At 36.5% G+C, this 17,522-nt stretch overlaps 1 protein-coding gene across 5 annotated transcripts in view; it reads right to left on the reverse strand.

Annotated features, from left to right (window-relative positions):
- Window positions 1-17,522, reverse strand: part of LOC124291270 (sodium/calcium exchanger 3-like) — a 115,639-nt gene that overhangs the window by 38,279 nt on the left and 59,838 nt on the right. For 2 of the 5 annotated variants that reach the window (XM_046728241.1, XM_046728240.1), the window contains 5 exons: window positions 12,168-12,257; window positions 11,863-11,925; window positions 6,517-6,573; window positions 1,379-1,521; window positions 929-1,028 (listed from right to left, as the gene is read on the reverse strand). In XM_046728241.1, the coding sequence (XP_046584197.1) occupies window positions 929-1,028; window positions 1,379-1,521; window positions 6,517-6,573; window positions 11,863-11,925; window positions 12,168-12,257 (453 nt within the window). Of the gene's footprint in view, window positions 1-928; window positions 1,029-1,378; window positions 1,522-6,516; window positions 6,574-7,835; window positions 7,842-11,862; window positions 11,926-12,167; window positions 12,258-17,522 lie in introns of all 5 variants that reach the window. The other 3 variants (XM_046728242.1, XM_046728243.1, XM_046728244.1) reach the window with 3 other exon arrangements.

Raw genomic sequence — 17,522 nt, forward strand, 5'->3', positions numbered from 1 at the left:
TAGAGCAATTTCCATGCAGAGCCAGTGTTGACGCCAGTGCTCTGACTTCGTGTGGGTTGGAGGCTCTTGGAGGCTCTAATCCTGCTGCTTTGTTGGCTGTACTAATGGCTGCCAGATATGTGGATAATGTCGAACCTTTCAGATGTCTTGTATATCTAAGGTGACATAGATATTCCGCCACTTGAGGATGAGACGCTTTCATAGCTGTGAAGCCCTTCCGCCTTGCATATTGCTCAAATTTCTGCCATTTGTCGTCACACAAATTGCGAGTAGATCTGCGTAACGCTAGGGTTACTGCTTTCGCATGAGTCAGGATAAGGAAAAATAACAAAACGTTTATTCATTCTTTAACACCAGTGATGATGTCATGAACTGGTCTTCCCGTTGCCCTGATTTGAACCAGATCAAACACATTTTGGATGAGCAACCCACACAAATGTGACAACAGATGAATCAAGCCCAGACCTTTCAAGAACTTTTGAAAGCAATTTCAGTTAGAGTGTTAGAAAGGTTCTCATGTCCTTGAGAGCATGTTGTGTTGCCACCCTAGGAGGTCACAATTTCTATTGACTTCTTTTTTTCTAACAGTTTTAGCAACATAAGGTTCATGGAACATTATGCATTCGTTTTCCAATATAATAATTTTGCAACCAACTTCACATCATTGGTATTGTTACCGTAATGATATTTTCATAATAATGAGATACGTGTCAAGTTTTGAATTTAGTTGAGAATATTTGCCGAAGGGTATGATTATCAGCTGTGACAAAATCTTTGGGAGGTTTTTCGAGATCACCCAGAACTGTTGCTATAGCATTTGAATTTATAGCCCTTCTTGAGTTTCTTATTTTCAACATTAGAAAACAATATTATTCAAACGCTCCATATCAGTGATATGCATTCTAAGAAGTATTTTGTATGTACATACGGAATCTGCCTGTGGAACAAAACATCGATCTCCAGATTGCCAGCACTCTCCAGGACAGCATATCTATCTGATGCAAATGTGAACTTCCCTGCAAGTTCTCCTGCAACAAATGTAAACATGGCCTGGTTATTAACAAGGAGGTGATGTTCAACAGGAAATTTCACTCCAATAATATTGTCTTTTTAAATGTTTCCCCATCATACAAGTACAATCTTTTGTTTTGACCTCTTGAAGACTTCAAAACTGGTTCATTTTCAGGGTCAGTGAATCATTACATATCCTAAATGTACTAAATGTATTATTCAAATTTGGTAACGACACATACAAATGTCATATCACAAGATGATAAGAAACAACATGAAAATGTCCTCATACCATTTGTCTCTGGGAAAATAACAAAATAATGACCATGCAAAATGGTTCACACGTGAAAAGATTGCCAACAATCACCTTCTGGGGCTTTGCCTTGTTTGACTGCATCATTGAGAGTTTTCACTTTTGTTACAACATCTGCCAGTTTGGGATGGCGTGGAGTTGTTATTGGGCGCATTTTCCTCCCACCCATCATGGCACTGACGGCAGCATGGCGGAATCTGATAAATGAATATTGTAAACAAATATTAAAACACAATAACTATTCAACACAGCTTCATTCATTTTTAAGATTAGATTATATGTATGTCTAACTTTTAAAGCTACACAATAACCTTCTAAGTGTTTTGGAGGAATTAAAGCCCTTGATTACATTATTAGTACTTAGCCCACCTCTGTAGTCGGTGTATTATCATTTTACCCAGAAGAAAGCAATATTGTTAGTCTACCAGGCATATGTGGAACACTGACATCATAGACACATACATGTGAAATATGATCTAAAGCTGACTACATGCATGTCAACTTGTGAAGTTGGCAACTACATCAACAGTGTTGGATGATACAAGTGTGCTACAGCATCAGACTTACTAACATCTCATTGTCAACATTCATACTTTCAACACTCACATCGTACAAATTGACACACGGTCAGCACGAAGTACAAGTCAAATTGGAGCCTGTGTTTACAGATATGATGACACCTCTGGGTCTAGATGTTCAAACTGATGTTAGGGCTAAGATTATCATAAACTATTGTAAAGATATCATGCCCTGTGATAGCCTGTCTTCATATTATATACTATATCTAGTAGTGAGTGAGTATAGTTTTATGCTGCTTTTAGCAATATTCCATCAATATTGGGGTGTGTTTTAACAATTCAAACTGACCCTTAAACAAAACACAAAAATGCATCACAGATTTAACATGAGCAAACACTGTTGGCTGGTTTAGAACATTTGGGAAGAATGAAAACAGAAGTTTTCTGCAGACTATAGTAGTGGCCCTCAGGGGCAGTTTATCTCTGGTGGTTTCCCTTTGAACATCTGCAACTGCCTGATGAGCACTTTGTTCAATGTTAAGGTTAACATAAATATAAAGCTCTGGCTGCTGTATCTTGTCGGGATCACTTATCTGTCGCCAATGCTTTTGTCACTATTTTCACAATTATTTTTAGAAATCTACAATTACATATAAGACAAAATGTAAATCTCATCAGTTTTTCAAACTGAAAATTGAGTAGGCCATAATATAATTTTGATAATTGTGTATAATTATTTTCATAAATGGTAATTGTGTATTGTTTGTTTCTTAAACAGTAAAGATTATCCGAGTTTATAAAACAGACATTTTAACCAAAAAGAATACATATTTCAAACAAGACCGGATCAATAGATCAATTTCATGCAACAGAGCAATTTATTTGAATTCTGTCAGCAAAATATATAGACAGATCCTAAGCAGAAATGAAAATTAACAAATATTTCTCTACTTGTTTTTCACATGTACTTTCTGGTATGGCAATATATAAAGGAAACACACGGGTGGGGTTCCCACACTCATCTAATACTACATAGTAAACTGTCCTTAAGAATACCACAAGTGTGCACAATTTATAATATACATGTTTCAAACAACGGTTACTTTTTCATTCAAAGGTCCATATTTCTAGAATAATGAAAGTATATCAGCACAATACTTCAACACCTATTTTGAATGTTTGCAGTATAATCAAAGGTAACTTCATTAAATAGTACATCATATTTGTAAACATTAGTTTATTTATACCAGCTATACTACTGTAACACTTCATATATTATTGTAGCATTTTAAATACTATCATAACATTTTCAAAGATGGTACCTGCATGCAACAAAGAAAGCATCATCTAGGGCCTTGAATGACTTGACAATAACGGGACAAGATACAGAAGTAATTACCATTTTTAATTTGCCCTAATATATCCACTGACAAGTTTTGACTGATGACAGGTGTAAATGCAGATAGTTCCTGGCATATTTCCATGGCTTTGCGTTTTTGAAGTTTACACCAACTATCAGTGTTCACAAAGTCACTTGGTCATTGTAGTAAAATGACACACTGAATGTTATTTTTGAGGCAGCTAAGTGAAAATCACAGGAAGACTGTTGATAGCATAACATACAGATGTATAGCAGATTACAAAATGTTGAGTTGAATGTATCCTTATAACAAGTGGGTAATTTCAACGATTAATATACTGGCTTAACTTTAAAAGATAAAACTACTTCATCTTATCACATATTTTTTCTGCTTTGTCTTTATCAAAGAACAAAATGTTATCATGAAGGATATATATAAAATTGAGTGAATAGCTACTCAAATAGATGTGTGATACACCAAGTGACCTGATAACCATCATCACAATAGTGTTATTGTCTGTAGTTGGGAAAGCCCCATGTCATTTGGAATTGTTTTGCTTTTTCAATGTCAAACACAAATGACTTGTCTGGCAGAGATAAGATAGGTATTGTAGTATTGTGCAATATGCTAGAAATTTCAGATAGTTGTGAATATGTATACTAATGTAAACCTAATATATCCTGTTTGAATGCCAATTGTCAAGGTTAATCATAACTAGGATAGTTTAAAAAATCTAGACCCAGGACTGATAAAAACTTCTGGACCAACATCCACAGAACACTGCTATTCACACACAACACATTATCACAGATCAGGCTGGATGCCTCACAAACAACACAGTATCACAGATTATGGCAAATGCCCCCCTCACACAACACAGTATCACAGGTCATGGCTAATGCCACACACAAAACACAGTATCACAGATGGGTGTTGATGACTTACATTATCACAGATCTCAGGCCCGTTCCCACAAAGCGATCGTAGCACTAAATCCCATACTTTAACATAGACTTAGGACAGGCGTAGCGCTACGATCGCTTTGTGGAATGGGCTCCAGAAGTGATGCCTCCCATACAACACATTATCACAGAACAGGGCTAATGCCCCCCACACAACACAATATCACAGAACAGGGCTAATGCCCCCCACACAACACATTATCACAGAACTGGGCTAATGCCCCCCACACAACACATTATCACAGAACAGGGCTAATGCCTCCCATACAACACATTATCACAGAACAGGGCTAATGCCCCCCATACAACACATTATCACAGAACAGGGCTAATGCCCCCCACACAACACATTACCACAGAACAGGGCTAATGCCCCACACACAATACAGCATCACAGATCAGAGCTGATGCCTGATACACAACGTAGTCTCACAGATCAGGGCTGATGCCCAACACACAACGTAGTATCACAGATCAGGGCTGATGCTCAACACACAACGTAGTATCACAGATCAGGGCTGATGACTCAAATACAACACACAAAGCAATTCTGTGCACAAGGTTCAGACAGACAAATGTACCTGTAGTAAGCAGTTCCCAGATGCCACAAGCACATGCCAAATAAAAAGATTGCTTATTCCAATACTTTGTTCTTTGCCATGCAACAAATACATGTCTATTTCTTTTGTTTTGTCCATTTGATTTTTGTAATTTGTATTATGTTAGTAATCAGACTTTAGAGAAAAGATTACCTCAATCACTAAACATATATCTGAATAATCCCCTGTTCAATAACTAGATAGGTTGCAAGTCATTGTAAGTATATTTGGCATTTGCATTTGCATTTGACAACTATAACTACTATTCTTATAACAACTTCAATATCAGCTGTCAACACGTCTCAAAGGGCACACAGACTGATGTACTTTCTACACTATAGCTTACATACCCAGGAGGTACATCAACCCATTTCACCAGAGGTACCGTTGAACAACAAACTAATCTTACAAAACATATAATCATATTGCATGTACTGGTATGTCTTATGCATGCAATGCTTTGGTCCAAATCAGTGGGATTGCCACATAAATTCATAGGCGCCGCACATACATATCAGACAAAATATCCACTCTAGATCTATTTCATTTAGAAAATATAGTAAATGTTTATAGAATGTCACCATTGGCTAAAACAAATTCATAATTTTTCTCAATCACTGTCCCATCACTGTAAATATAGAGATTTTTATAGCAATTTAAAAAATATGTTTTCAATCATATCACGCAATTCTCATTCATGACTACACTCCATTTTTAGTATGCTTAAGCGAGTTTTCACTGAGCTCTATGCCTTTCAGGATTTGTCATAGTGCTTTTGTTAAGAACTCTTAATAGCATCTCAAAGTCAATGCATGGAGCTTTACATGTGTCTAAAAGTGCTACTTGCCAATGAAGATTACTGATGGAATAATAATCATTCATCCATGGACTACTATTTGTGTATGCATTAATATTGCTTTGAACAAGCTATCTTATGTTGTACCCAAAACAATGTGTCACAGACACGGACAGTTGTGAACATTGCTTACTTTGTAGCAAAACTGTACGTAGATACATTCGAAAACAAAGATGGCATTGTCATCTTTGGCAGGTGGTATGCCATCAAAGCATCAACGGCACTAACTGTCAGTTCTCGTGACGACAGGGACTCTTGTAGCATTTCCAGCAATGTGCTTTTAGGTGGACCTACCTGATTGATGTTTCTAACCTACACTGGGCAAAATTCAGTTTGATGCTTTTCTGTTTGATACAGTCGCGTTCAGTGAAATACAAATAACATTAGTGGGGGTTTTTTAACAAAAAAAAGAGAGTAAAGTCCCACCTCCCTCCTCTAAAGAAATATGCCTGATAAACATATAATGCTATTATTTAGCCTTACAATATTAATTTGTGCAAAACGTACAGTTGGTAAAATGTCAAAATGCCAACAGTTCGAGAATTAGATCAGATACCTTACATGTTTACGGGTACATTCAAAATAATAGAATGTCTCAGCCAATCATAATCCGATATTAAATGCCAATTGCCAACAGTTCGAGAATTAGATCAGAAAACACAAAAGTATACCTTACATGTTTGTGGGTACATTCGAAATAATAGCATGTTTCAGCCAATCAGAATCTGATACTCAAGCGTAACGCAAGAAATACTTCTACCATTTATATGATAAGGTCACCACAGTATACCTGCCAAAGCTGCTTATGACACAAAAAACTAACATGTTTTAGATATAACGCCATTATTTAGATGATAATGAATACTATAGTCACATTGTAGATATATGTTAAATACCTCTCAAGCCCTGTAAGAGGCTGTCGCTCCTCAATGTCGAAACATGTTTCACACTTTCTGCAGATTCAAACCAAAAAGTGCCTAACATCTCAGCCATACAACTAGTCAACTACCACCCTAAACACTGGTCTCACTCTTCAAAGTGGATCCAACTGTCTTGAGAATCTGCAAATTCTTACATGTACAAAATGGATTCCAACAGCATCAATGTTGGAACAGAACAAATGTTCAATGAATGAATCTACACAATGGGTCAAATATATATGGTCAAATTTATGAGATGGCTGAGATGTCCAACACACAGACAACATGGAAACAATACATCACACACAAAAGAACTGAAATTCACTTTGTTTTTCATTTTATAACAAGATTTTGTAAAATAACAATTTTTAAAATTCATAAATGTAAATAGAGATGGATTGTATTATTATGTTATTCCTCTTAACTGAAGTGGTGTAAGGGTTTATATTGCAATGGAAGTTAGCAGCTTTGGGAAGGTAGTAGCTTTGGCATGGTAGGCCTGCAGGGTGGTGTCAGTATGTGGGCAGTCAGGCAGAGAAAGAACTTACCTCGATACCAACAAAATTACCTGTAGAATTGTCTAACTAACACTCTTATTCTCATCTATGTCGCATAACAACTGATGTAGTAAAGAGCAGACAAATGGCTTTCACATGTCACACAATGGAAATGTATACACAACAAATAAAACAACTAAACATTGTAGCTCAACAGGCTTTGTCAAAATCTTGAAATAGATTTGTCAGAATCTTTCAGGAGCCAATTGAACAAAAATATTCAATATTTTCATATTCAAGAATCCTGGTTGCTAGGCCTACTACGCTTCACTTACATATTTGGTGAATCGAACTGTATCCCTTCATGAATTCAGTTTATTATTTGCCATCACTAGAATCAAATATTCATAACAAAATTAAGAGTGTTTTTACTTGGAATTGAATTTGCAAAATGGAATATATCAAAGTGGGCAGGAAATTAGTCAACACTCATATATTATTTGACAGTAAGGTGGTCAATGGTCATTGTCTTTCAAAATTATGAACTACTGCAACATTTTCTGATTATTTCAAACATCATGCTGACAGGTGATCTATATCATGCACCTTTGGTACATGGAATTTCATTCTAAGAACACTGTAGTAGCAAGAGGCAGACAGCAGGCAAGCACACAGGCACATACAGACACATGGATACAGGCAGTTAGCTGCATAATATGCAACAAGGTGGGTGCATGGAGGAACTAAGGAGAGGAATATCACTTCAAGAGAACTCTACTTTTCTTTAACCATGTATACCTGAATCTGGACATCCATTGGGGAAAGAGGAAAAAGAAAAGGCATGAAATAAATAGCATGCTGCGGAACAGCATCAGTTAATTGTCCTGACTGGCATTGTTCAATATTTCATCTGCTCTCGTACAGACGCAAGGAAAACAGTCACAAACATTCTCCTCATGTATATGTAACATCTAGGATAACAAAGAGGAGAAGATTTTGTACAGCCTGATGAATATCTATGGGGCAGAATGCTTCTGACATATAGGTCATAGTGCCTCATAATGTTCTTCACAAGTGTCTGTGCTTTTTCCAAGAAATACATCTCTTTTTCTTAATAAACCTTTCCAAACTGCAAAATGGTTTCTAAAATTATAAATCAAAGATGGTATACATATTATATGACATCCACATTTACTGAAGTACCTGTTGATTGCATCAAGCTATATGTAATTATCTCACCAAGTTTCACTGATATATTAGATTTAAGCTAACTACCTCTTCTTCATATAATAGGACTGTCTGGGATTGCAGCCATATATATCATGCATTGGCTTTATATGGGTGTATATATAGTCTGTTTGCAGTGAAAACGTACCAATGAATTTCACTTTAAACAAAAAGTAAATCAAATAAAGTGAAATTAAGATTGCGAAACCTCATAATTTTACCTTGCCAATTGAACATTTAAATCTCAAAATTTTATTCAAATTAGGATAAAAGTTGTTTAACAAACGATCATAGATTCAAATCGCTATTACTGGTTTGCATTACAATGGGGTAAGCGCAGTAGTTGGAACAGTGAAACAAATGCACTTGCTGTACGTGAAAAGCGTTAACTTATAACAACCCTTGTCGTTTTCGGTGTTTCATTTGATGTGCATACCCACTTGTAATACAAACCAATAATAGCCATGCGAGACTATGATCATTTGTTAAACAACTTTTATCCTAAGTCGAATAAATTTCTTAGATTTAAATGTTCAATTGGCAAGGTAAAATCATGAGGATTCGCAGTCTTAATTTCACTTTATTTGCTTTACCTTTTGGTTTTAACTGACATTCATCGGTACGTTTTCACTGCAAACAGACTATAGTGTTGGCTACAGTCAACCTTCATAACATTTTCTCAGTTTCTGGGAACAGACTGAAGATGTTGATGAGGGAAGCTAAGGGATGTATCACACACTTTGATGGTGTATGTCTATTTTAGTTTACATCAGATATATGCAGATGCTGCCAGATGGAGGCCAGTCTTTGCAGGAATAGACTGCCCACATATACATACTCTAAAAAACACACACTGTTTCACAGCCATATGTAAACAATGTTAATGTACTTCATCTATGCCTGAAATTCACAAAAGGTTTTATCAACTGAAAGATCCTGAAACAATGCTCTCGGCAACAAAGTAATGTTTCATTCGCCCTTCCACTTCAACTACATAAATTGACTGGTTCAAAATATATTTTCAAGATTACACAATTAGTCTCAAAATGATTTGCAAATGTTGGCTTTAGCATAAAGAAGGTACCTGTCAGAAAGTTTGCATAAAATTACTGATATTTCTAATAATGTTGTTTATTTGAGAGCATTTAACAGAAAGGTGAGCATGTCTTTATCACAAGACCATAGACAAACCTTAGTGTAGAAGTATTACTACTTTTACTATGAAATGATCACCTCTGCATTAGCTGTAGATGAAGGTGTAGTCAGTGAATAGCTAGTTGATTGCAGCAGTTTAATATTAGTATTCAGCAAGTTTTCATATATCTTTGGTGTATAAGGAAAAAAGATAATAGCATATCTGATGATGCAGCTATGGATTTTCCCTTGCAGCTCATATTTTCAAAACTCATTTTACATTCACAATGATAAGTATTTATATATCATCTCTCAAAACACTTATTGTTTTTAATGTTAACATTGTTTTAAATCTGCAGGAGACTTTCAGCAACCAGAACTTTGTTCTTAAACCAGTTTGAATCCATTCAATCAGATCTGTCATGCATTTACACATGACACTCTTTGAGTTGATTAAATTTGCCTAAATTGAGCAATATTTGTAGGTAATGGTTATCAAATCATTAACAAAGCATACAAATTTATGGATAACATCTTCTTGTTTATTGCATACAGCAACGTTGTGATCTATATTCTTACACCGTTAACAAAGCTAAACTGTTTTATCCATTGCTTAATTATTTACTCACTTACTTCTGGAATGCCGATCAAACAAGTATCAAGTCATTAATGTAAAAGGATCAGACTAAATTTCTGAACAAATTTGTCAGAAAAAAATATCAACAGTCAGTGCCAAAAACTCATGAGTCTACAAGACTGAACATGGCCCCAAGCATCATTTTCAGTTGAGGTTTTTGAGTGATCAGATGCACTTTTATTAGCTTCCGAGACCAAACTGAATTTTACAAGACCATGGCTGTAGTGGTTAAAGTTTTGGATTGTTCAAATTGTACAATATATCAGTTATTGTCCAAAAACCTAAATGTAATTATAAAAGCCTGGATAGACATTGCAACACTTCAAAACTCCTGGTCTGTGAAGGAATTTACATGGATTGATTAAGGAAAATATCAAAGTTCTTACTGATCGAAAATCCAAGAATTGGCTCGATGGTTGACTGAAGCCTTGCTGAGATTGGCTGAGTGTTCAAGCATGATTTCAGTTATAGTGAAATCAGGTTGATTTACAGTCAGAAATGTATTATATAACACAAAGGATGAGTACATTGTGGCACAAAAAAAGAAAAAAGGAAATAAATCTACTATGACAATGAGCACATATGTTGAAAATGTCCTAAATATAATGTATACTTATAGCCCATAAGACACATATATAGACTGTAGCTGATAGCACAACAGTCCTGCATGTGTTCAATATATCATCAGTACAATGAACACAAAAATATGTAACAGTGGATCTTTCATGACTGGAAAATATGGATGTAAGAGACATTGTTTTCACATGCTGAAAGTAGTGGACCTGCCATCTTCTCAAGAGTTTGTGCCAGACAGGATTTTCACCCGTTGTTCACAACAAATTAGCAGCGCCTGATAAAGAGAACGGCTCACTGCTATAAAGGTCTGAAACTAAGCAAGAAACTATTTGCATGTTGTTGGCAGATGTTAGCAATCACTTACAGAAGTAAACATCTGTATTCAGGTGGCCATATAGAAACATATATCCTGGTACCAAGCGAACTTAAATAATGGTTATCTGTGCAAAAAATAACAATCCTAAGTAAACAAAGTTTTGGAAGCAGAACAAAAGATCCAGAATGAATTCAACATTCACCACTGAAATATTATACTATACATCAAATTTTCTGACATTTAACAAATTAAGTGTCATGCTTCTGTGCTGATTTGGCTATGATGTTTATGTATGTAGGGGAGAAGGGAGATTCACTTACCAACACATGTCCATCAAGTCAACAAAGAGGTTAAAGTAGCAATTCATACACACTAAACAAATATTGCATATGGTAAGGCATGTTGGTGAGTATGTGAAAACAGTAATGTTCTCCTTCATATAAACTCAGTATATTGTGTAATATGGTATGAAGATGACAAGTTAATACATGAAAATGGATGTTTTTCCATATTAATTGGATCAAAATATTCATCATTGCAAATAAATTTAAAGCACTGGAAACTTTCCACATTCCATCCTGAAATGACTTAAAGGCTGTCATTTGTCACTTATCAACCTATACATGTGAGCATGAACACGTGGTGTTAGAAATGCCACTCTTCATCAAGCTTAAATTTAACTTCATTCTTTCTGTGTATTAGTTTGCATGCCAGTGAGTGTTTGAGTAAGGGATTTGTCCATGTACAGGACAGCTGCAGTGCTTCCACAGGTCCAGAAATGTCCTGGTATTATCAGGGCATTCCAAACATGCACAGTAGTATTTTGCTTTGATATACCAGTGTTAGGACAAGGATATTAATCTTGTTATGATTAATAGGGTCATAATAAAAATTATAGACACAGTGTCAAAACTGTAAGTCAACAAGGAATTTACTTGTCCATTTCCAAATCGCATGATTCAAAGATAGGTGATATCTTTGGTCCGGGATACAACACGCTGTAAAACACATGGACAGAAACCTTCATCATCAGCTTTTCATGTTAAGGTTATGTTACAACCAAACTATTAGTTTATTTCTGTTATGTCCCTAGCATCCAAATGTGAATATAATCATCATACATAAAGTCAAATCTAGGAAAGTGTGCGGTTATTTCAGTAAGTTTGTATAACTGACAAATATGACATGAGAAAAAAGTGAGTAACTATCTGCAAGGATAAGACAATCAAATTACACGTACCGAGCACGTGCAAAGGCTTGAGGTTCCCGTGAAGACTTGCGAACAATCATCCTCTCTCTGGATGGCGGACGTTCATCATCCCTGTTGTCACTGGAAAACACAGAAGTTGAGAAACAGATGGGCCAAGCTAACTGTAGCAACTACCTAACAGCTTTAAACAATGCTATATCTACAGGAGGCCACATGGTCAGGAACAAGAAGAAACACAATCCATGTGGAATGCTAATATTCTGAAAAGTATTCTATTTCATCAGCACAAATAATGATCTGTTCATGAGTATCACTACCAATATGCATTACACAACAAATAAAATAACAGTTTTAAATCTTTATATCATATAAGATTTGTCACATTTATAAGTATTATGTTCCTGAAACAACACAAAAGAAAGCATTATGACAAGGAAGAATGAGTTCTATGTTTAGAAATATAGCATAGCACAAAACACTACAGTGATTAGTACTTTCACTTTATTTGGCATATGTGATGTAAGTCTAGACCAGGTATGCCACACATTGAATAAACAGCTGAAGGTGTTAACAACACACAGATCACGCCAATGACCTGTAAGGCTAATTCTATTATTAACACAGAAATGTACAAAATGGTGTCTTTACAGCATAGTTTCAGGGTATATGTTCAACAAATGGCAATTCTAAGCATTTAAGTGTTACGGAAAAATGGTAAAATGACTCCACAATACAAACTTCTTTACCACAGAGTCCTAATGTCACTAAAACCATGCAATGCACTTCAGGGGAATATGATCAAACTATACACCTGAAGCTTAAGAACTGTATTAAAACATGAAATCAAATCTCAAGTTCATAAACTAGAACATTTTAAAGGTGTGTAGCATATGAAAAATAAAGAATGGTCAAACACAGCATGGTCAAGAAGTATTTTATCTTCCATTCCATGTCAGAATAGTAGACCTTTCTGAGCTATATATATAGGGGTCATAGCTGGCTGCCTACTAGCATCTGGCCTGGCACTGTGTCTACATTCACACCATATATAGGTCACCCTAGTAACAACACCAGGATGCAACTTGAGGCGCTAAGACAATCTGGTCAGTTAGATGAGCCCAGCCAGGAGTTATTACTAGCACCTGGTCTGCACTTTACTTGGCAAGTATCTCTAGACAACTGCAGGAATTGGCTCCATCATACCTTCATGCCCACACAATGATATTTGGACAAGAACAGTGGAAATACATCCCATCTTGACTTTACCCTGTTTCACAGCTGACAGACTAGAACAGTAGAAGCCATGAAACAAAAATAAATCCCATTGCAGAAAGACATTTGGGTTACATCACTTGGACATCATTCTTGATGCACCGTGTGTGTGTGTGTGTGTGTGCACACACACATTTAAGGTAATTTCAATGAATTAATAGAATCATCATATTTAGCCATCACAATAAAGCCAGCAAGTTTTCTACCTGGCAAATCAACTCAAACCTTCCTTGCATGATTCTGATTGTCAGCTTAGTTTGCCTACCAACTGGATTGCCCAGCCTATAGGCCTTAGTTAGCCTTTGACATAGAGAGTGTTAGGTAATCAGAGGTACAGATAAGCTGCGTATCTGCGTAAAATTATGCAAATATTTATGTGAAAACTCAATTCCTATTAAGTCTATTGCGTACAAGTACGCTTGAAGTTTTGTAAATACTCAATAAATGTGATCTTACATGCATACACACAAAAATGTCAAATCGTAGCTTGCATACCAGTGGAGAGATAAAATAACTGAAGTATATTGAGAGGTTCCTTTTCAGGACATGAACTTGACAACTTGCAGTCTTTCTTATCGTTTCCCATATTACAGATCAAATGTAAATCACAAACACTAACATTTAAACTTTATTATATTTTTAAAATTAATGGAAAATGGCAAAATACCCAATTGAGTTAGAGTGAGGTGAGTACAATTTATTTCGTTACTCAAAGGAATATTAGGATACCCAATTGAGATGAAGACAAGGGAGTACATAACTCAATGACCCAAAAAGTTATCTGTAGCTCTGGTCAAGACTCATGATGAAAACAAGGAATTCCACAGCTATTTTAAGCGTGCCAAGGTTCTTGGACAGAATCTGAAATTTGAGGTAGCTGGACGGTACAGCGATGGGAGTAAACCAGGTGAAGTCATTCACCAAGTCTGCCCAGAGTTAGTCATTTGTGGAGAAGCTTTCCGGGAAGCCTCTGCATTGTGTATATATGCAGTGTGTGGAACAGAACAGTAATCCAACCGGCTACCTTCGCCTGGATGAAGTCAGCTGGTCTTAAATGTGAAACTGAGGGCCTTCTTTTAGCTGCCCAGGACCAGTCACTTCCCACACGCAATTGCCAAATTGTGATTCTTAAACAAAATATCAATATGAAATGTCAACTTTGCAAATGAATTTACAGAGACTGACCAACACCTTGTCAGTGGATGCTCTTCCTTGGCACAAACAGCAAATGACATGATGGCATGGCTCATTGCTGTTACTACTGTCTCCGCTATGCCTGTGGCTTTGACTCTGAGGTACAAGCCCTTCTGACACTCTGGGTAATGCAGAAGGCAGCAGTGTTGGGGAGTCCGGAAAGTTCTTGGTGGGTTTGACTAGGCAGCGTTTCCTGGGAGAAGTCCAATTCGCTGTCTGGGCTGCGTGTAGAGGGGGCTCCCCAAGGAGTTGGGATTGATAATATGATGTGCCTCTTGAGATTGACATCCAATGATCGAGGGAAAAACAAAGCGCCTTTGAGCAGCTGAGCTGGATATTGGCGCTATACAAATAATAGCATAATAATAATGATAATAAGAATATCTAAGAACATAATCTGATATAACATGTGACCATTGTCAAGACAAACTGAAAATACTGAAAGTTTGAGATTTGAGTATGTGTACAATGAAAACAAACTTAATGTTTGAAAGTGAAATTCAAAGAATCAAACATCAAGGAAAACACCTTAAGTACGTACCATTTGCAATACGTCAACAACCTGGAATGAATGTGCAGGTGATCCTGTTGCATTGCTTCAAGATGACATGAAGTAGTTTACTCTTACAATATAAGCAATCATGGTCATCCCTGATGTATCACTGAATCATGGAGCATGTCTTTTAGGACATGACAATAGACAGATCATAGGCAACTATTATACTACCCATACAACAGCATCAATGTCGCAGATAAAGGTGAAGGTTATACTGCCTATTGCTGTGATAGAAATGTGTACTGCTCCTACAAGACACCCAGTAGGTTATATAAGATATATTGAAAAAGACTGCCAATCTGCCATTATCCTAGAAGGCAACAAGGCAAATCCAGAGCCATTTGGTTGCAAAGAGAAGTGATCTCTTTAAACCAAGAGGCAATAGTATTCTTAAATATATCTTCATGATAAGGGTTGTCTTGGAAGGAAAAAAGGCAAGGTCTCCTTTACATCCTTAGCAAAAGATACCGAAGAGCATGGACAGGACATAGAAAATGCTCTCTTAAGTCCGGACCTACATGAAGAAACAAAGACACTGCCCCAATGGGCCCATCAAAAGAGCACAGATTCTAAGGTAGATATTCCATAAAAGTCGCGACAGAGACTTCTAACCAATGTGAAGAATTTGCTGTTGTAGAAAAGTGTATCATGTGTAATTCCAAGACATGGGAACCATGAGTTTTAATCCAGATGCAGCAGACTAGAGGTAGCTGAGCTCTCAATACTACCTGCACATAGATGTTAAACCAAAGAAGAAAAATACCTACCAATACTAAAAAAGCAGCATTTATCAAACCGTGCTTGTCCTACCACTAAGATCTCAATCATCAGTCAGATACATGATTCCAGGGGATATTCTTGCAGACCTCACACTGGACTGCAACAAACGGAACTGGAAACACTGTAAGTCGGACAATAGTCTGGAACATTTATGAGCTACCCCAACAGGATGGGAATCCCAGACGTGTCTCAACCTTTTCCAAACGTCTGTGAGAAGTAAGGCTGTAACGATTCACTTGCATATTCGGTGAATCGAACCGTAGCCCTTCATGAATTCAATTAGTTATTCGTGGTCACCAGAACCGAATATTAACGAATATTTACATTTTTTTAAGGGAGCATGTTTTACTTGGCGCCCTTGTCTACTTTTGGAAAGTGAGATATGCAAGGATAGAATATGTACTAGCATTGCAGTAGCGCAAGTCATGTTAGTCTGCCAAGGCCGCACATGGAACTGTCGACTATTACTATTACATACCAAATTGTAGTGTCATGAGATCACTGGTTAATGCTGTGACAAATCAAAACTGTCAACATGGGTGTTCCATATTGTACATCAATCACTTAACTACAATATTGTATTCGTAAATAATTATTCGTATTCGTTACCCAATATTCATGATACGTATCATATTCGCCACATAGTGTATTCGTTGCAGCCCTAGTGAGAAGTAAACCTTCTTGCAGGCCCCATGACTGGAAGATGCCTGCTGGGCCAGAGACTATGAGTCGAAAGGCAGGTGGTGGTCAAAACCTTTTCTAAACTCTGTCACAAAAGGATCATGGGTAATAATGTACAACGATCACCTGCACCAACTGTCCAACAAATAATTCAGATGCCTTCAACAGGACCACAAACAGGGAATCCACAACTCAAAGGATGATCTGTGGTGTAAGAATGATGTGTAGTATGGCCGGTACCAGAGACTAGAACAATTGACTGGCCAGAGAGCCTGCAAACTGATCAGAACCAAGTCCAACATTTTTTATGCCAAAAGCCAAAACAATATGTTTATACAGAACAGTAACACTACAACTACAAAAAAAACCATGACTTTTACAGCGTTATGGATGGCATATTTATATCTATGCATTCTCTGACAACTGAAGTTCATTTTAAGCTATGATAGCAGTAATCAGAGAGTGGTTGCAGTATATAATGGTGAGTTGTGCAATTTGCCAAGCACTAGACACTTTTCAACAAAATTTGTATTGTATTGATAAGAAGGGCGACCAAAACTTGAACATGAACTATCAAACATACTGTCATATTGAACTGTAGATAGCTTTACACTGTGAAACAGACTGATTATTCTAATCAATATTAAACAGAATAGTCTTTTCCTGAAACAAAATTATACATTAAATATTAATTAACTTAATTCGTTTCTCACTCCTGAAAACAAGTTGCAAACATTCCTATTTTGATGATAACTGTAACATGAACCTGCAAAGAATTATAGTTCATGAAAGAAAATCAATGGATACAAGTTGTCATGTGCTCCAGTACAGAGCAATGGCAGTGCATAGCCAACATATGTGGATGTACTAGTTCTGAGGTCTTCCCTGTTGGAAGCATCAAA

The sequence above is a fragment of the Haliotis rubra genome, unplaced genomic scaffold (genome assembly GCF_003918875.1).
Source record: "Haliotis rubra isolate DU_JTF1 unplaced genomic scaffold, ASM391887v1 Scf489, whole genome shotgun sequence".
Classification (NCBI taxonomy): Eukaryota; Metazoa; Mollusca; class Gastropoda; order Lepetellida; family Haliotidae; genus Haliotis; species Haliotis rubra.